At 44.0% G+C, this 21,154-nt stretch overlaps 1 protein-coding gene across 2 annotated transcripts in view; it reads left to right on the top strand.

The window, feature by feature from the left end:
* The first annotated feature begins 14,268 nt into the window (after positions 1-14,268).
* LOC132822201 (6-phosphofructo-2-kinase/fructose-2,6-bisphosphatase 4-like) overlaps positions 14,269-21,154 on the top strand; it is a 173,316-nt gene continuing 166,430 nt past the window's right edge. The window contains exon 1 of one of the 2 annotated variants that reach the window (XM_060835273.1): positions 14,269-14,367. In XM_060835273.1, coding sequence (XP_060691256.1) covers positions 14,274-14,367 — 94 coding nt within the window. In that variant the 5' untranslated portion in view covers positions 14,269-14,273. The remainder of the gene's footprint in view (positions 14,368-21,154) is intronic. The other variant, XM_060835275.1, reaches the window with a different exon arrangement.

Raw genomic sequence — 21,154 nt, 5'->3', positions numbered from 1 at the left:
CTGTGTGGAGTTTGCACGTTCTCCCCGTGTCTGCGTGGGTTTCCTCCGGGTGCTCCGGTTTCCTCCCACAGTCACAAAGATGTGCGGGTCAGGTGAATTGGCCATGCTAAATTGCCCGTCGTGTTAGGTAAGGGGTAAATGTAGGGGTATGGGTGGGTTGCGCTTCGGCGGGTCGGTGTGGACTTGTTGGGCCGAAGGGCCTGTTTCCACACTGTAAGTCTAATCTAATCTAATCTATTCTTTGAGTATGTCCAGCCCTGTTAGAAGTTTGTTGTGGTTCTGCTCGCCGAGCTGGAAGTTTTTGCTGCAAACATTTCGTTCCCTGGCTAGGGAACATCATCAGTGCTGTTGGAGCTTCGTGTGAAGCGCTGCTTTGATGTTTCTTCCGGTATTTAATACCGGAAGAAACATCAAAGCAGCGCTTCAGACGAGGCTCCAACAGCACTGATGATGTTCCCTAGCCAGGGAACGAAACGTTTGCAGCAAAAACTTCCAGCTCGGCGAGCAGAACCACAACAACGGATACCCGAGCTACAAATCTTCAATCAGATTTTAAACTGTTAGAAGTTTATATGTTTCATTCAGATCCCCTCTCACCCTTCTAAACTCTGCCATGTGTGTGGGACCCATACCCCAGTGAGAGTCTGTGTGTGTGGGACTGTACCCCAGTGAGAGTCAGCATGTACAGAGCTATACCCCAGAGAGAGTCAGTGTGTGGGTGTGTGTGTGTGTGCGCGCGTCCGCGTGTGTGTTGGGAGCCATACCCCAGTGAGAGTCAGTGTGTGGGACTATAGTGAACACAGGCCTAGTCAAACCAATCTCTTCTCACACAACAGCTCTACCATCTCCAGTATCAGCAAAGGAACCTCTGATGCACTCCCTCTATGGCAAGTATATCCTTTCTTTGGTAGAGAGACCAAAACTGCACACAATACTGCAGGTTTGGTCATTTAGTTGAGGCAACTGAGAGAGATGTATCCAAATTTTCAAAGTTAGCAGAAAATGTGAGATGTGAGGAGGACAGAAACAGATTGCAAAGAGGTATAGACAGAGTAAGCAAGTGGGCAACAAGGTGTCAGATGGAATACATTGTGAGCAATGAAAAAGGAGTCTTACAGACTCTGAGAAATATGAATATTCAGGGGAATCAGAGTGTTTTTGTCCAGGAATTATTGAAAATTTATTGCAGATTCAGTAAAGAATTAAAACAACAAACCGAAAGTGTGCGAGAGAGAGAAACAGAGTTAATACAACTGGGTGAAGATTTGAGGGGCCAAGTAAACTTCTAATCTTCCTATTTATGAGATATGAGGAAATTCAATCAGATCAGAAATGAGATTAAGTCTGAACCATTCTCTCTGTTATGGCTATTTGAATTACCAACATCCTTGAACTTCGACTACAAATTATTTCATTAAAGGATTGTGATGTGATGTGACCTGGGGATTGGTTCTTTAAGGTTGATGGTTGGGCCATTCTAGGGTCTGCAGTGATTGGTTGATTCTCAATTATTTTCAGTTGTTCATTGTGAGGGTATTTGATAAATGAATTGAGGGCACAGCTGTGGTTGAGTTTGCAAAGATGAAAATTGCACTTGTGAAAACATTGTGTCGTTATGGTACATAGATTTTTAATTTCTGTAGTTTAGTTATTTATGTGGGCTACAGAAAAAAGTTCTTCCTATGATCTAGTGAATGAATTAAAACTTTTCTCCACTACTTATTTTCCAATGTGAGACCTGGTCCTTGTTCTGTAGTTTAGGGTGTATTTCTGAGGTTTGGGAAGAGGGAGGCTGGGGACTGTTGCCAAAAGAGGATTTGGCATTGGGGCTGATGGTGTTTGAAGGTGCTGTGGTAGTAGTTACCTAGGGCTGGATTTGTAAAGCTTTTGGTTCTGATTGATTGTTTGTTTGATGTTTCTCTTGCAGTGGCTAGTTGGACTGATTCGACAAACCCTTCACAGCCTGATGACATTCTGAATCCTGAAACTCCAAATCGAAATATCCTGAGCCCTATCACCCCAAAGCGTAACATCACTGATCGCTGCTACTATGTCATTGATTCTACCCCCAGATCAGCTCAGGAGAGGAGGAAAGGAAGATCCCATCGGAGCAAAATCTCAAAATCTGACATTGGAACTCCTTGTAACTTCCAGTGAGATTCTCAAACACTCTATCTTAACATAACTTGGAGGTGCTGGTGTTGGACTGGGGTGGGCAATGTTAAAAATAACACAATAATAGGTTATAGGCCAACAGGTTCATTTAGAAGCAGTAGCTTTTGAAGTGCTGCTTCATCATCAAATTAGAGCACAACTACCTGATGAAGGAGCAGCACTCTGAAAGCTAGCACTTCCAAATAAACCTGTTGGACTATAACCTGGTGTTGTGATTTTTAACGATCTAACATAACTCAACAGGTGGAGTGGGGGAGGGAATTTAGAGGAAGGGGGTTTAACAATGTGTTTAAAGTCTGAGGTAAGGTGGCCTGCAGGAGGTGAGATGGGGTAGTGCTGGTTCTGGTGCTCATGAAATGAGTCATGGGTGAGGGAGGAGATATGGGTGGGTGTTTAGAGTTGGAGATGTGGTGGCTGTAAGGTGCAAATCAGTGGACTGTTGCTTTTAGCTGAGATTGTCAGAGAGCACAGAAACAGACTCTTTGGTCCAAGCTGAACATAATTGAATTGAATTTATTGTTGTGTACTGAGTCACAGTGAAAAGCTTTATCTTGTGAGCAATACAAGCAGATCACTTATCTAAGTAGATTAAATATGTAAATAATAAGTAAATAGTAGCAAAAACAAACTCAGGGATAGGCTAATGTTAAGAATTTGAGTCCATTCAGTATTCTAATAAAATGGTAGAGTAGAAACAGTTGTGAAACCAGCAGGTGCATGTTCAGGCTTCTGTACCTTCTCCCTGATGGTAGAGGTTGTTTGAAAAATATTGCTGGGATGGGATGGATCTTTGAGAACGCTGGCGACCCCCTCCTTGACAACGGGCCTTGTAGGTAGATTGTGTAAATGTGAGGTTGGCTTTTGATTGTCTGGGCCAAATTCACCACTCTCTGTAACTATCTCTGACCTTGGATGGTACAGTTGCCATAGCAGGTCGTGATAAATCCAGACAGAATGTTGTTGATAACTCATAAAAGTTGGTAAGGGTATTCACCGTCATGCCAAACTTCCTCTTCTGCCTGAGGAAGAGACATTGGTTACAAAGGTCCAACAACGTGCCCACATGAGTCCAAGAAAGCTTGTTACGGATGACCACTCCCAGGAGCTTGACACACTCCACTCTGGTGTTAATATGTAGGGGAGGCATGAATAATATCCTGCTGAAAGTCAATAATGAGTTACTTGGTTTTGCTGGTATTGAGTGAGGTTGTTCTCAGTACATCATTTTTCCACGGCTTCCATCTCCCATCTGTAGTTTTTCATCGTCACCTGAGAATTGACGGACTATGGTAGTGTCATCAGGGCACTTGTAAATGGCATTAGTCTGGTATTTGACAAGGCAGTCATGGGTATACAATCAGTATGGGGCTGTGTACATAACCTGGGGAGCCTCCAGTATTGAGTGTCAGTGACTATGAAATATTGTCCCCAACCTTCAATGTGGCCTGTGGGTCAGGAAACTGAGGATCCAGTTGCAGAGAATGGGCCTTAGTCAGAGATGACTAAGTTTAATCAGTCTCAAGGGGATAATAGTTTTGACTACAGTTCAGCCTTCAATGAGTAGGATTCTTGTGTAGCTGTTTCTTGGTGTCAAGATGTTCTAGGCAGGAGTAAAGGGCAAGTGATATGGCATCTGTTGGTCCGATAGGCAAATTGGAGTGTGTCAAGAGTAGTGGGGAGGCTGGAGTTGATTAATGCCATGACCAGCCTTTCAAAGCACTTCATGACCACTGAAGTTAGGGTCACTGGGCGGCAGTCGGTGAAACATGCAGCATGAGCCACCTTAGGCACAGGGATGATGTTGGCCCTCTAGAAACTGGCAGGGAGATATTGAAGATGTCAGAAGACCTCTGCCAGTTGATCTGTGCATGTTGAGTGCACAGCGTGGTTCTGTCTGGTCCCACTGCTTTCCTTGGAGTTACACGAAGGAAAACTTGATCTGACCTCAAGTGACTGTTGGGATAGGTTCATCAGACTTCGTCATAGAGATGTACAGCATGGAAACAGACCCTTTGGTCCAACCTGTCCATGCCGACCGGATATCTCAACCCAATCTAGTCTCACCTACCAGCACCCAGCCCATATCCCTCAACTCTTCCTATTCATATACCCATCCAAATCCCACTTAAATGTTGCAATTGTACCAGCCTCCATCACATCCTCTGGCAGCTCATTCCATACACGTACCACCCTCTATGGAAAAAGTTGTCTGTTGGGTCTCTCTTATATTCTCTTCTCCCTCCCTTCCCCCACCACCCTAAACCTATGTTCTAGCTCTGGACTCGCTGACCCCAGGGAAAAGACTTTGTCTATTTACCCTATCCATAAGTGTTGCCTCTCAGCTGAAATTCTGCTCAAAGTGAGCACAGAAGACATTGAAATTCTCTGGGAAGGATATGTCATCGTCTGTTATCTTGCACTGTCTCTAGTTGCTAACTGCTATCTTGCAAGCTAAACTAGTCCCACCTGTCTGCTTCTGGCCCATATGCCTCCTAACCTTTCCTATTCATGTACCTGTCCAAATGTTTTTAATCATAAGTGTACCTGCATCCATCACTTCCTCAGGATATTCATTCCATACTTGAACCACTTTCTCTATAAAACAAACGAGTCTCTGTCATTGTTGAATGTGGCTATGGTGTCAGTGGGATTGTTTTGTGGTAGAAGGGGGTAATGGATAGGATGAATGAGAGATTGGCGAACACTTTCAGAACAGAAGAATCTGGATGACTTGGCACGTGAATTTTGTGTAGTCAGCAGGTGCAACATGTAATTAGGAAGACAAATAAAGTTGTCTTATGTATTGAAAAGAGAATGAATAAATAAGGCTGGGGGAGGGGGGGAGAATTTCCTGCTAAGGGAGAAACTACAGTTAGAGCCCATCTCCAAATGCGACATCACCCATTTTAAGATGGAGAATTTTTGAGTGAATTATCTCCCGAAACCAGTAGAAATGAGTCACTAAAATAGCAGACAAAAGTGAGGACTGCAGATGCTGGAAAAGCACAGCAGGTCAGGCAGCATCAGAGGAGCAGGAAAATTGATGTTTCAGGCAAATGCCCTTCACCAGGAATACAGCTCCTTTCCTGATGAAGGACTTTTGCCTGAAATGACTATTTTCCTGCTCCTAATGCTGTCTGACCTGCTGTGCTTTTCCAGCACCACTCATTAAAATATAATCCAGGTTGGTTTGATTTTTTTTATTATTGACAAGGAAGTAGAGTTATGGGGCGGGTAGAAGTGTGCAGTTGAAGCCTCCATCATATAAGACTCAAGGAGCAGAATGGCTGTCTTGCTCCTCCTGTTCTTGTCTGATGGGGAGTATTGGTGGGTGAGGGGAGGGGGGTAGTAGTGGGTGATGAAGCTGCTGGGGTTCAGGGTTGCAGGTTGATCATGTTTCCACTGCTGATGAATTTATCTCTGCCCTCTTCAGGCATGTTGGCCATGTGGCGTGGAACCCTGAAACGGGACTTGATGTAAGTGCAGTCTCTCCTTGAAATTGTTGCCATTTGGGGATGTGGGAGGTTTGGAAAGTGGAGCAGCCATGGGAGGGGGCAGTCTGGCTGGGAATGATTGCAGGTAGGGCATGTGTTGTGGGATGGGATGGAAGTGTTTTTACTGGGTTGGAGGGGGAGAAGTGGCTGAAAGAAGGTGTGGAGGGAAGGGTTTGGTGGTGGGAGTGGGGAATATTGGGTGGGGGGATTTGGGATGGAGTGGGAGAGGCTGGATAGGGGTGGGGTGTGGGAGTTGGGATAGAGTGGGTGGGGGGATTTTGGATTGACTGAGGTTGGGGATGGACCAGGAGAAATTGGTTGATCACTATTGCCTTCGTGTGAAGGTGTCTGGCCCAGGTTTGGAGGTGTTCCGAGAGGTGGGAATAAGTGACACCCATCTGGAGGGTGATGAAACCCCAAGGCGGAAACTCACTGTTCCAAGGGACAAAGGAATTCCTCCTGTGAGGGATGAAACAAACCAGAAAGGTACTGGACTTGGTTTGGGGAGGGAGAGGGGTTGGATTAGCATCAGGTTGGAAGTGGGGTGGGGTGGAGGAGGAATGACCGGGCTTCAGCAGGGTTTCTTTATAGTAAGGTAACCCCTAATTGGCCTAATTGCTGTTGACTTGGCTGCCCACCAAACTTGCTGACATTGTAGAGTCATAATCAAACATCATGGAAACAGACCCTTTGGTCCAACGAGTCCATGCTCACCATAATCCCAATTTAAACTAGTCCCACCTGCCAGCATTTGGCCCTAACCTTTCCTATTCACACTTGTTCGGTTGTCTTTTAAATTTTGGAACTGTACCTATGTCGCTCATTCCACATTGAACAAACCTCTGGAAAACATAGTCCCTTTAAATCTTTCTCCTCATGTTAAAAATCTGCCCCCTTGTTTTAAAGTCCTCCTACCCCATGGAAAAGACCTAAGCTATTCACCTTATACTCTTTTTGATTTTATAAACCTCTATAAGGTCACTCCTCTGCCTCTTTCACTCCAGTGGAGAAAGTCCCAGCCCATCCTTAAACTCAAACCCTCCATTCCCAGCAACATCATGGTAAATATTTTTTCTAAACACTTTCCAATTCAATAATGCCCTCCCTATCCAGAAAATGGTTTCCCATGACCTCTAAAAATGGGATGTCAGAGTCCTCTTCCACCAACCACAAACCCAATGTAACTGACAGCGTGGGGCCTCTGTGAATATGATGATCTCCCTCCAGGTCTTGAGGCTGGAAGCAACTGGGTGGACTTTTGACAAATTGAGTATGTTATGGGTGGGAGGTGAGTGAAAGTGGACAGTTACAGATGGTGGGTTTGTAAGAGGCAGAACACTGACTCTTTTTCTCTCTCATCCCCCAGCAGATCCTTCACAACCTACTTTCAGAGCTAGCTGTATGCTGATCCCTCCTGGAGATGGAACAGATCCTCTTACCCTTCCTGCTCAAACAAGAGGCCAACAAGCCTGCACTCCATCTAGGGAACTCAGTCCCTCTCCACCGCAGCCTGGAGCTCCTGTTGAACTCCATCAGGATGTTGGAGGCTCTTCTCCTTTACCCCTAGCATTAACCTTCACCTACTCATTCTGTGCCCCAGTTGCCCCACCCCCTCCACCTCCTGTATTTCACTGTGCTGCCTCGCTCCCTTTCTCTCCACCTCCATCAAACAATCCTCTGCCTGAAGATAACATACAGAGCTCTCTCCTAAATCCAATGGAAACAGAGCAGTCTCAGGGAGCTGTCAATGATTGGAGCCTGTTGCTGAATCAGATACGACAAGGATGTGTTTTAAAGCCGGTAAGTCCAGGAATGAGGAGTCTGCCAAATCTAGATATTTTTCACTCATGGGTTCTGTTGGCTGGGCCAGCATTTATTGCCTAGTTACTCCTTGAGAAGGTGGGGGTGAGCTGCTGCCTTGACCTGCAGCAGTCCATGTGGTGTAGGTAGACCATAAGGTCCTTGGGGAGGGAATTCCAGGATTTTGATCCAGCAACACTGAAGGAGTAGCGATATATTTCCAAGTCAGGATGAGTGGCTTGAAGGGGAACTTGTAGTGGGTGGTGTTCCCATGTATCTGTTGCTCTTGTCTTTCTAGATGGAAGTGATTGTAGGCTTGGAAGGTACTGTCTGAGGATATTTGAATTTCTGCATTGCATCTTGTAGATAGCAGCAGTGTACTAAACCTCAGTGGTTGAGGAAATGGATTGTTTTCTCCTGTTTGGTGTCAAGCTGCTTGTGTTGGGGCTGTACCCATCCAGGCAAGTGAGGAATATTCCATCATATTCACCTAACTTGTTCCTTGTAGATGGTGGACAGACTTTGGGGAGGTAAGTGAGTAACTCTATGCTGAGTTTGCTGCCAATGATGGGACTTGATATTGATGAGACTTTTTCTGGGATTCTCACTCAGATCAGAAGAAAGAAGTGTAATAAATATAGTTTTGTAGTGGTGAACAGAAGAGCTTTATTGCCACTTGCCCAGAGGCTTCCTGCTCCTTACTGTGAACTTCTTGAGCTATAGACTCAACAGCATTTCTCCCTGGAAGTAGCAGAAAGTACTGGTGTATCCCAGCTCATTCAAGTACCAACAAATAAAGGTGTACAAAGGCAGTTGGCTAAAATGAACTGGGGAAGCTAGGTGAAATGGTGCATAGTAGAAATTTCATACTTGCAACAAAAATGGCTCCCATTGACTATAACCTAGAAGGATGCTGTACTTGTAATGAAAGTATGACAAATTGAAAGGAAAGTACAATGTTGCAAAGATTTCTCCAGAAGAGAAACCAGTGAAAGAATGATTTTAAAAATCAAGGAGTAAACCAGCATGTGTACAATCTGACCAGTGTTTCTCAAGTGTATTGAGGAAGAGTAGCTGAAGTATGCATTCATTTCTGGAATTTGTTTCATAAGGAATTCTATTGGAAAATAAATAGACTTGAAAATTCAAATGGAAGCAAAAGCAAGTGACAGGGTAGTTGCTGAAAAAATACTTTCTGTTCCAGGACGACTCGTGTAGGAAGCAGGTTTTAAACCCAAGATGCTCCATTCACAGTTCAGATTTTTTTCTGAAGCTTAATATTTGTGGAGGTGCTGGTGTTGGACTGGGGTGGACAAAGACAAAAATCACAATCACAAACCTGTTGGACTATAACCTGGTGTTCAGATTTTAACTTGGTTAATAGTTGGAATTCTCTTTTATCAAGAAAAATGGAGACTGGGCCATTGTTCAACTCAGTTTTGAATGTGGAGTTTTGATCTACAGAACAGCTGAAGTTACTGGGACTAAGACAGCACTGATGCTGAAGACTGAAAATATTTAAAGGCATCAGTTGCTGGGATTTGGGAATTGGGCAGAGCAGCAGGAATAATTTGGGGATTGAGATGTGAGGGAGCAAAGATTGGAGTCAACTATCTAACATTGTTTGTTTGAGAGTTTCTGAAGAGGAAGATCCTGGAGTAGTCCTCTCCTGTAATAGTGGTACCTTCTGTTGGAGTTGAATTTGGGATAAATGTTCACTTTCTTAACCACCACCAAACCCAGTCTATCACCTGCCTGATTTTAATTACACTTAGCATTGGAATTATTGACAAATGATCATGTAGAAACAGAACCAGTAAATTCGAACTGAGTTGGTGAATTTTGATTTGACTTTATTATAATATGTACTGTGATAGTGAAAAGTGTAGTTTTGTGCTATCCACATGAATCTATACCATAAACCAGTACATCTGAGTAATGGAGCAAAATGCAAAAATAGTGTGCAGAGAAAGATAAACTCTAATGAGGTCTGTTCAAAAGTCTAAGTGGGGTAGAAGCTAGTTTTGAATCTGTTGGTATGTTTTCAAACTTCTACCTTCTGTCCAGTGAAAGAGTATAACTGGGGTGGGAGGGGTCTTGATGATCTTAGCTGCTTTCCTGAAGCAGCAGGGAGTATAAATGGAGTCAATGGAAGGTAAGCAGGTTTTCCTGAGGGACTGGGCAGTGTTCACAACTCTCCATAACTTCTTGTCTTGGGCAGAGCAGTTGTTGTACCAAGCTGTGATGTATCCAGATTGCTTTCTGTAGTACATCTATACAAATTGGTAAGAGTCATTGTGGACATGACTAAGGAAGTAAAGCATTTGTGTACTTTCTACTGTATGTTGATGTGGGTGGACCAGGATAGATTGATGATAATTACTCCAGGAACTTGACATTTTTGACCCTCTCCACCTCTCTCAATTGATACATATGGGTCTGTCCTTCATTCCACTTCTGGAAGTGCATGACCAGCTCCTTCATTTTGCTGACATTGAGGGAGAGCTTATCTTTACACTATGCCATGAAGCTCTCCCTTTCCTCTATACTCTCTTCATTGTATTTAAGATCTGACCCATTATAGTGATATCTTCAGCAAATTTCTAAATTGAGCTAGAGCAGAATTTGGCCACAGTCATGTGTATAAGAGTATAGTATGGGATGGAGTATGCAACCTCGTGGAGCACTGGTGTTGAGTATTGTGGAGGTGGTGTTGCAAATCCTCAAATTGTGGTCTGTGGATCTATTGTAGAGTGGGGAGGTGCTAGGTCTGAGTTTGGAAATTTTAATTTGTTTGGAATTATGGTGTTGAAGGCCAGGCCAAAGTTAATTAATAGGAGTCTGTACATGTCCTTGTTATCCAGATGTTTCGGGAATGTATAGGGCCAATGAGATCATCTGTCATGAAGCTATTGTGACAGGTGAATTGTAGTGGATCAAAGCATTCTGGGAGGTTTGAGTTGGTGTACATGACTAACCTCTCAAACCACTCCATAATGACAAATTTGAGCTAGATGTCGGCTGGTAGTCACTGAGGCATGCTGCCTGATTTTTCTTTGCAGTGGGATGATAGTGGTCAGGAAGCAGATGGGAACCTCTGGACAGAGGAAGGAGAGGTTAGAGATGTCTGAATACTCCTGCCAGAATTTGGTCTGCACAGAATTTGATCTGATAACTATTCAATGTAGGAATGATGAAACAATCTGAACTTGAACTATCTTCCAGGTAACTGACTGTGTGGATCCCAAACCCATCCCTGCTGCTGAGCCTGATGGGATTGCCAGCGCCCTTATGAAAGTCTTGCAGAAGAGAAATCGTGTCATTCATTCTTCAAGTGAGCCACAATTTCTCAATGTTCACTCTGCTGCTCACAGCCACAGCCCCCCTCCCAAACTGTTAAACATTAGGGAAACTTAACATTTTCAGACAATTTTTTATTTGCTCCACCATTTCATCCTGCCAACTATCGGTTGTTCCCAGGAGGTGGTATAATGGGTTTAGAGGAGCTGTGATAGTGAGCACCATCAAAACTGCATTCCCTCTTTGGAGCAGCAGTGTTGAAGATTGAACTTCCATTGAGGTCTGGTTAAAAGTCAATACATTCAGTTTAAATGAACTTTCTGCAGGTGGTAATTTTTTTGCTCTCCTTTCAGGAGAATTGAAGGAAATTATAATATTCTTGGGATAGGCAACATCTATCTTTATGTACAATGCAGTAACCTAGAGCCAGAGTACAGTTAGCAAGAGAACTGATCTATCTTGGGATGCCAACAAAAGTTTGGTTTGGGGGCATTGTGGGGTTGAGAAGAGCAGTAAAGGAGTATTGGTGCCAGGGATGGGGAACAAATTCTTGCTATTAAATGCCCTGGAGAAGATGGTGGTGAGCTGTTGCAGAGTTGAAGTGTAGGGGCACAGTACTATTCAGGAAAGTCAAGATATTTGACCCAGTGACACTGAAGGAAGAGTGATATAACTTTCTATGGTGTAACAATATCTGCATCAAGAACCAGACAGTGAGGTTGGAAGGGATGTGTGTTTTGGGAAGGTGCACATGTAGATGGAAATTTGATATTGTTTTTTCCAGATGATTTTGAAGATGAAGATGATGATGAATGGGATGATTAAATTCTTCACCTCCAAGTTGAGATCATTTTGGAATCAGCACCATCCTAGAAGTGTCGTCATTTCTTAATTGGTCCAATTTTATTTGTGGGTTTTATGCATTTCCTAATGGTTGTTTTGTTTCATATTTCTAATAAACCTCTCTTGATCTGCCCTATGCCAAGACTGAAGAACATGTTTGAATGGATATATTCAAAACTTGAGGGTTGGTTTTTTTTAAAAACAAGAAATTTCTCATCTGAATTGTGAAACTTTAATCTGTCACTGAACATCCTTATAGCAAATTGTGCTCACCTTGGAGCACTCCTCTATACTTGATCAAATACCGTGTATTGGGCTCGTTTTGGAGACATTTCTGGATTTTTGAACTGATCTTGTGACCTTGAATGCACTTTAATTTGTTCCTGGTCTTAAGAGAGGAACTTTTTTGTTTGAATGTATTTTTGTAAATAAAGTCCTTATGAATCTGAACTGACCAACTGATTGTTATCTGTAGCCAGTAATAAGCCAGTGTACAAAGCTACATACTGGTGGGAATGGATTCCACTAGACTAGCCCTTGCCTTGTGTATGGATAGAGAGCTTTGCATTTCTGAATCTCCATCGCTGTAAGATTTGTTTGGATTCATGGGGGAGAGAATGACCTCTATTAATGCTAGACTTAATCCAGAGAAAGTGAGGACTGCAGATGATGGAGATTGAGTCAAAAAGTGTGGTGCTAGAAAAGCACAGCAAGCCAGCAGCATCTGAGGAGCAGAAGTCAATGATTTTGTCCAATGACTAGCTTATGCCCAAAATGTTGATGCTGCCTGACCTGCTGTACCTTTCCAGTGCCATACTATTTGACTATCGATCCAGGTAATGTTCTAGCATTCTAATGTTCAATCATCACTAGATGCTTAATTCCAGATTTTTACTAATTTTAAAATGTCATCTGTGATGGTCTGATTTGAATCCAGGTCCCCAGAACATTAATGTAGATCTCTGGATGACTAGTCCAGTGATCACCACTACAGCACAAATAAAGTTTCAAAATCCTTAATTGTTCAGAGTATTTGGTGTTGACAGACATCAGTGATTTTAATGCCTATTTTCTGACAAAGTTCACTTGGAGAATTTTCATGTGCTCTAGCTGTTAGACTTGGTTAAGACAAACTTCTGGAGAAACATTGCAGGTTCAGCATAATCTGTGCAGAATAACATGATTTGGAGATGCCAGGGTACAGTGCCAGTACAATGTTAAAAATCACAACACCAGGTTATGTTCCAATAGGTTTCTTTGGAAGCACTAGCTCCTTCATCAGGTCATCAACCACCTGATGAAGGAACAGCACTCTGAAAGCTAGTGCTTTCAAATAAACCTGTTGGACTATAATGTGGTTTTGTGATTTTTCTGTTTGCAGAAAATAGTTTATTTTTAGAGTCCAGTATTTCTTCAATGTTAAGGCTATTTCTCTGGATCCTACCACAGCTGCTGAATGTCTCCAGCATTTTGTTTTTGTCTTGGATCTCTAGCACCGGCAATAATTTGGTTTATTTCATGGGACTGAGGTGTTTTATCAGCCTTGCTTTTTACTCTTAATCATCCAAATTCTACTACTTGGCCAGACTAGTATTGACTTAATAGAGAAAAGCCTTTTGCCCTAAACTTACCTCGGTGTGCCTGAAGAGGTTCTCTAATAACAACTTAAACTATTTTTGTTCAGGTATGTTATTGTACACTGGTGAAGCAGGTGCAACCTGAACCCAGGTCTCCTCGACTAAGGGTAGGATGCAACTTCTGCACCACAATAGGGTCTCCACAAACGGAACTTAAGTAATTCACTAAATTGCTTCAGTTTCATCAATGTGTTAATTAAAATATTTGCATAATTCAGAATTGAGGATTGCTACAGGTGATCTTCAGCATGAGGGTTTGCAGGATACTTTTTGATTAGCTATGGAGTAAGGTTAGGTACCATCTTCCTTAATAATATGATAGGGTTAAATATCTGGTAACTTTTAAAGTTTGAAAATAAAAATCTAATGGGTAAAAGTTTTAGACAACTTTTGGTTTGGTATTTGGCATTTTACAGGATGCAGGATGCTGGATTTAGAATGGGACGTTGTGTATAGGTTTCTGACCAGGTGGTGGTTTTTGGGTGTATGTTTCTAGACACTGGTGTAGGCCCATATTAGGGGCTGTAGGACGCACTTGGGTAATGTTCTTGATTATGGAGGCTGGTTCAGTATGTTGACTATTCGAGTAAATCTTACCTAGTGCTAAGCTGTGTACGATGGGTCTGGGTTGGAGTCTGTGGTGGCAAAGTTGATTGATTGCCTGATGTGTTTTTCACATTAGGATCCACCTTTTAGCTGAAGGTTCTAATTCAACGCAGTTTTTCAGCTTCGTTTTTACTACTGCTAGGAAGGATGGAAGTGAGAATTAATAAACTTTAGTTCCGAATCTGCAAATTTACAAAATGTAAACAGATCTGCTCCCAGTCTGAGGAACCGAGCTGTTGCACTGGGATAGACTTGAGGCAGAATGAAGCCTGGACAGGGTGGACTATACAAAACCAGAGGCTGGGCACTGGCCGGAGGGAGCCGGGCTAAGGGCTGAATGGCCATGGGACAGAGTGGGGTATTGCCGGGTTGGCTGGGATGGTCTGGGGCGGGACAAGGGGCGGAGCGGGTTCCCGGGATGGGGCGGGTTCCCGCTGCCGTCACTTGTTTTCCGCCGCTCGGCACCGCCCGGGCTCGGGGAGTGGGAGTCGGAGCCGCCGTTACGGCCCCAGGTAAGAGGCTGGGACCCAGGCTTCGTGGGTGGGGGCAAGCTCCCATCCCGTGAGCAGGAGCAAGGGGAGAGAGTGTGAGAGTATCCACGGTCGAGGAGACTCTAGTGAACCGACCCCAAGAACACACCGCCTCTCCCCAGCCCCCAACACACACACTCTCACAGGGGTAAGGGTCTCAGAGACACACACACACACACACACACACTCTCTCTCACTGGGGTAAGGGTCTCAGACACACACACACACACACTCTCACAGGGGTAAGGGTCTCAGACACAAACACACACACACTCTCTCTCTCTCACTGGAGTAAGGGTCTCAGACACACACATGTATACACACACACACATTCACTGGGGTAAGGGTCTCACTCACACAAACATGCGCACTGTCACTGGGGTAAGGGTCTCAGACACACTCACTCTTTGGGGTAAGGGTCTCTCACATGCACCGACTCCCACTGGGTTAAGGGTCTCTCTCACACACACACACACACTCTATCTCTCTCGCACTCTCATTGGGTTAAGGGTCTCTCTCACACACACAGATTCACTGGGATAAGGTCTCTCACACACTGACTCTCACTGGGGTAAGGGTCACATGCGCACACGCACTCACTGGGTTAAAAATCTCACAACACCAGGTTATAGTCCAACAGGTTTAATTGGAAGCACGAGCTTTTGGAGCGCCGCTCCTTCATCAGGTGGTCTCTCACCCACACACTGACTCACTGGGCTATGGGTCTCACACACACTGACTCTCACTGGGATAAGGGACTCTCACACTGACTCTCACTGGGGTAAGGGGGACACACACACACACACACACACACACACACACACACACTAACTCTCACTGGGATAAGTGTCTCACGCACACAGGCACTGACTCTCATTGGGTAAGGGTCACACATACAGGCACTGACTCTCACTGGGATAAAGGTCGGTCACACACACACGGGCACTGACTCTCACTGGGGTAAGGGACTGTCAGACGCACACTCATTGGGGTAAGGGACACACATTGACTCTCGCTAAGATACGGGTCTCTCTCTCTCTCTCACACACACACACACACACACACACACACACACACACACACACACACACTCTGAGGTAAGGGTCTTTCTCTTTTGCACACATTGACTCACTGGCGTATGGACCCTCACCCCCACCCCCACCCCTGATTCTCAGGGGTATCGGTCCTATTTGTATTGACTCTCACTGGGATACAGTTTAGTTTGGTTTTGGCTGCAAGGTCTGGTTTTCTGGGGATTGTTTTCAGCATATGTCAGTGATCTGTCTGAGGGCAGTGAATGTCAGACTTCGCTTTGTTTTCAACTGAAGAACTGTAATAAGTTGTGGTTGTTCAGTGACTAATTTTAATACTGCAGTAACCTTTCAGTGGTTCTGTTGATTATGAATTTTGTCAAATAGAAACAAAAAGTGCTGGCGACACTTATTTCTGGCTGCATCTTTGGTGAAGGAAAATTGGGTATATTTGAGTCTGATGTTACTCTTCTTTACAACACTTTTAATGTAGTTCTGAAGAAGTAATTGAATTCATTGTTAACTCTGTTTTTTTTGGTGCTGAGGTCCTCCAACACTGTTTTATTTCAGACTTCCAACATCTGCAGTATTCCACCTTTGATTGAATTGTCTCAGTCTGTGTTTATGTAAATCGATTTGTGACATGGTCATCCAATTATGAGCCTGTTTGGGATGTCCTTTGAGTTTCATGGAAGTGAATTGGAAGTTGTTCAATTGATTGGAAGCAGTATGTTTCCAGGGGACATTGGTGTTGCTGGCAGGCTGCCCTGTAGGTGTGAGTGAGCTGCTGCCTTGAACCACTGCCATTCATTAGGTGCAAGGGGACCCACAATGCCCTCAGGGAAAACTTCCGGGATTTTGATCCAGCAATCGTAAAGGAACTGCAATATATTTCTGAGTCAGGGTGGTGAGTGGCTTGACAGGGAACTTGAATATGATGCTGTTCCCATCTGCTGCCCTTATCCTTCTAGTTGGAAGTGGTCGTGGGTTTGGAAACTGCACTCTGAGGATCTTTGGTGCATTTCTGCAGTGCATCTTGTAGATAGTACACACTGCTGCTACTGGGTGGCAATAGTGCTTGCGAATGTGATGCCACTCAAATTGGCTGCTTTGCCCTGGGTGATGTCAAGCATCTTGAGTGTTGTTTGAGCTGCACTCATCCAGACAAGTGGGGAGTATTCCATCACACCTCTGCCTTGTGTCTTATAGATGGTAGACAGGCTTTTGACAGTCTGGAGGTGAGTTACTTCCTGCAGGATTCTTAGCCTCTGACCTGCTCTGCAGCCACTGTGTTCTTGTGGATAGTCTAGTTGAGTTTGTGGTCAGTTGTCACCACCACCTACCCCCCACCTGAAGTTTGTTGATAATGGAGGGGGGGGGGGGGGGGGAAGATTCAGTCATGGTAATGCCACTAAGTGTCAATAAGAGATGTTTTCATGCTCACATGTAGATGATGGTCATTGACTGTCACTTTTGTGTGATTTGAATATTAGTTGCCATTTAACTGAAGCATGAATGTTGATGTTGGGAGACAGCTCACCTGGGTTCTTACTCAGTGGTGGTGAAGACTCAAGCAGGCAAATGACCTTCTCCTGTTGCTGGGTGTGTACATTAAACTGATTTGTCTTTGGGATTTGATTTGATTGTCAGCTGGGTCCTATCATGTGGTCAGTTTTGAAACCTTAAATAAAAGTTTATTTGTCAAAAAATCCCATGAGCAAATTTTGTTAGAACTGAATACCCACACTACAACAGGTGGCTTATACCAGTGCAAGTTAAACTGCCAGGAACTGTTTTGAGCTGAGTCACTCTAGAGATTTGGGTGTTTGCAAACAGTGGGATTTGTTGTTGTTCCTGGTCCCTCTGAGTATGTTCATTACTGTTCTGAAGCTGCCTGATTATTGGGGAGATTTCAGACTCTTCCTCATTAGTTGGTTTGTGTTGTCCTGTTATTACTGACCTTTTACAACCTCCTAGATTTGATAAAATGGGTCAAAAGGCTTCTGTGTGGTTCTGGCAACATAAAATGTCCACAGCAATTGCTACAACAGAAGCAAACACAACTTTTGATCTGTTTCTTTTTGTTCCTTATGGTTTCTGTGTTTAATGACAGTAAAAATGTGTTGGAGAACTGAGAATTCACTTGGATGCGTCAGTCCATTTGATCTGTTAAGAAAGTAAAAAATGCTTATCTTTCAACAAAGCCATGGTTAACATTGTATGATATTTATCTGAAAGAATACTACAGATGCTGGGAATCTGAAATAAAAACAAAATGCAGGAATTGCAGAGGGTCAGATAGCTTCAGTAAGAGAAATGAAGAATCAGTTCATGTTTAATCAAATTTCAGATGGATGAGCCATAAATGCATGGTATAGCTTCCTTTTTGCTGATGACCTGTCACCAAGGATTGTTGCCATTGGTTCCCTTCCTTTTTATAGAACATAGAACATTACAACACAGTACAGGCCCTTCGGCCCTCGATGTTGTGCCGACCTGTGAAACCAATCTGAAGCCCATCTAACCTACGCTATTCTATTCTCCTCCATATCCTCTCCTTGAACCGGCTCTTCCTTTAAAGCTCAGCTATTGTTCTGTTACAGTTCCTCCTGTTCTCATCCCTTCCCGTTCCCACTAAATTTTACTTGCCTCTGTTTTGGAATCTGTAGCGTCAGCTCTCCTTCGCTCTTTCGACGATGATAAAATGCAAAGTGGGAATCTGTTGTGAGGATGATGTGAAGAGGCTTCAGGAGGAGTGGGACATGGGCAGATGTAATATAATGTGGAAAACTGTGCGGCTGTCCTCTTTGGTTGGAGGTACAGATGCACAGAGTATTTTTTAAATGGTGAGAGGTTGGAAAGTGTACAAAAGGTGTCCTTGTGGATAAGTCACTGAAGGCTAACGTACAGGTGCAGCAATCTATTAGGAGGGGTAATAGAATGTTCGCCTTTATCCCATGAGGATTTGAGTACAGGAGTAGTGAATTCTTGCTTCAATTGGGAATGGTTGGACAAGCCAGGACTTTTTCCTCTAGCGTGTAGGAGACTGAGGGAGGATGTTATAGAAGCAGATAAGATCATGAGAGGCATAGATAGTGTGAATGCACTCAGTCTTTTTCCCAGGGTTGGGGAATTGAGGACAAGAGGGCCTGGGTTTAAGGTTCGAGGGGAAAGAAATAAAAGGGAACTGGAGGGGCACTTTTTCACACAGACGGTGGTACGCATATGGAATGAACTGCCAGCGGTACATTTAAAAGGCATTTGGACAAATACATGGATAGGAAAGGTTTAGAACGATATGGACCAAGTGCAGGGAAATGGGGTTGGTGTGGATGGACATTTTGGTCAGCACGGACCACATTGGGCCAAAGGGCCTGTCTCTCTGCTGTAGGACTCTGTGACTCTAAGTGTACAGGAGCTTGGTTAGACTGCACCTGGAGTACTGTGTGCAGTTTTGGGTCCTTTCCTCAGGAAAGATGACATTGCCATAGAGAGACTGCAATAAAGATTCAACTGACTGGTTCCTGGGATGGTAGGGGTGTCCTCTGGAGAGAGGTTGGGGCAAGCAGGGTCTGGATTCTCTCGAATTTTGAAGAGTGAGAGATGATCTCATTGAAACATAAAAGATATTTTAAGGGAACGACAGGGTGGATGCAGCTAGGAGGGTTCTCTGGTTGGGGAATTCAAAATAAAAATAAGACAGAAGACTCTTGGGTTTGCAAAAAGGAGTTTTTATTTATACAGATGGTTGTGAATCTTTTGGAATTCTGTGCCACAGAGCGCTGTGCAAACTCAGTCTTTGAACATGTGTACTACAGAGGCTGATAAATATGTGATTTCCAGTGACGTACAGACTGACGGGCATGGGATGGGAAAAAGGCATTAAAGCCTTCAATCAGCCATGATAGTATTGAATGCCAGACAGGCATGATGGGCTGAATGGCCCACTGTTTCTATTTTCTTTTTTTCCCCTTCCTACCTCCACTTCATCCTTTCCCTGGCCTACACTCAGATGTGGTGCCACACACCCAGCATGTGGAACTGAAACCAAGGAGACACAGATTGGAAACACAAGCCCTCATTTCTCCATGAAATGTGTCACTGAGCTACTTCTTGTGCCAGTGCTGGGATTGCAGAGAAGGTGTGTTCAATATGGGAGGGACATGGGTTGGGGATTCAAAGAATTATTGTTGCAAGGAAGCTGTTGGATTCACTGTGTACATGTTTTGTCGGTCCCTGCTTGTTTTGAACAGGAGCTCGGGAATCCTCCATCTTGTCTGTCCCATGCTTGTTTTTTCAATGTTACAAAATCAGTAAGCTATGCTGTTGCTATTTGTGGGAGCGTGCTGTGCAGGTTCATTGTTGTACTTCCTACTTTACAGCAGTAACGGCACCACACAGATACTTCATGTGCTGTACAACACTCTAGGATGTGCGGTCGTCCTGAAAGGCTAGAGGAATGCAAATTCTTCGTGACTAGTCAAAAGCTTCTAATATGATGAGCATCTGCACTACCCCCCCCCCCCCCCCCCCCCCCAACCAAAAGGGTCTTTAAAGTGATGAAAGGGGTTGGAAAGGATAGGCATCAAAAATCAACTGTATTCATATGCCACCTTTAACCTAGTAAAGCATCAAGTCTGTTTCAGAAATTGCATTTTATAGAAATGTTTCAAACATAACCTTCCCCTTTGCTGTATAAAGATGGTGTTAGAGCAGGTTGCTGCGAGCTTGACCTCTGAGGTAGATTTGGAGGGGATTGTTGTAGGGTCAGTGAGATGCTTTGGAGGAGTAGGTGGGGGAGGGAATGGATTCCTGGGATTATGGGCCAGGCAGATGAAGGTATGTCTGCCAAGTCTGAGGGAGTTAAACTCGAGAATGTTAAGTGTCCAGAATTAGAATGCAGATGCATCAGTGTGAGGGGTGACGATGGAGGAGAAACAGATCACAACAGTCGAAAGGTTACCAATCTCTTTGCTTTTATTATTATCTTACTTTAATATTAAATTGCTTGATGCTTTTCCACCACCATCTCCTTAGGATCTCAGTTGCTTCTCTTTCAAACTTTTATATTTGCGTGAGGGGTCAGACAAAGACCTCTGTTTAATAGCTTTTCTGGCGATAATGCACTCCCTCACCGCTGACCCTCCGACAATACGGTGCTGTCTCAGTGCTGACCCTCTGATAATGTGGCACGTTCATATCCAATGAAGGATGGGCTGGTGTTTGAGGTGGCCCACAGGAGATTTCCAAGGATGGTCCTAAGGATGAAGGGCTTATCATATGAGGAGTGGTTGAGGACTCTGGGTCTGTATTTAATGGAGTTGAGAAGGATGAGAGGGGAACCTGATTGAAACTTAGAGTACTGAGATTCCTGGATTGAGTGAATGTGGAGAAGATGCTTCCACTAGTTGGGGAGACTTGGACCTAAGGGCATATCCTCAGACTGAAGGGATGACTCTTTAGAACTGAGATGAGGAATTTCTTTAGCCAGAGGTTGGTGACTCTGGGGAACTCATTGCTACGGAGTGTATTTAAGACTGTGATTGATAGGTTCTTGATTAGTAATGGGTATGGGGAGAAGGCAGGAGAACGACTTTGAAAAACATGTCAGCCATGATCAAATGGTGGAGCAAGAGTGATGGGCCGAATGGCCTAATTCTGCATTTGCGTTTTATGGTCTGTCAGTACTGACCTACTGATGGTACTGACCTTCTGACTGTACTGAGGAGCACCATTGT

Source organism: Hemiscyllium ocellatum, chromosome 14 (genome assembly GCF_020745735.1).
Source record: "Hemiscyllium ocellatum isolate sHemOce1 chromosome 14, sHemOce1.pat.X.cur, whole genome shotgun sequence".
NCBI classification, from domain to species: domain Eukaryota; kingdom Metazoa; phylum Chordata; class Chondrichthyes; order Orectolobiformes; family Hemiscylliidae; genus Hemiscyllium; species Hemiscyllium ocellatum.
Note: the sequence above shows the minus strand (reverse complement) of the source record. Positions and strands in the feature narration are given on the sequence as shown.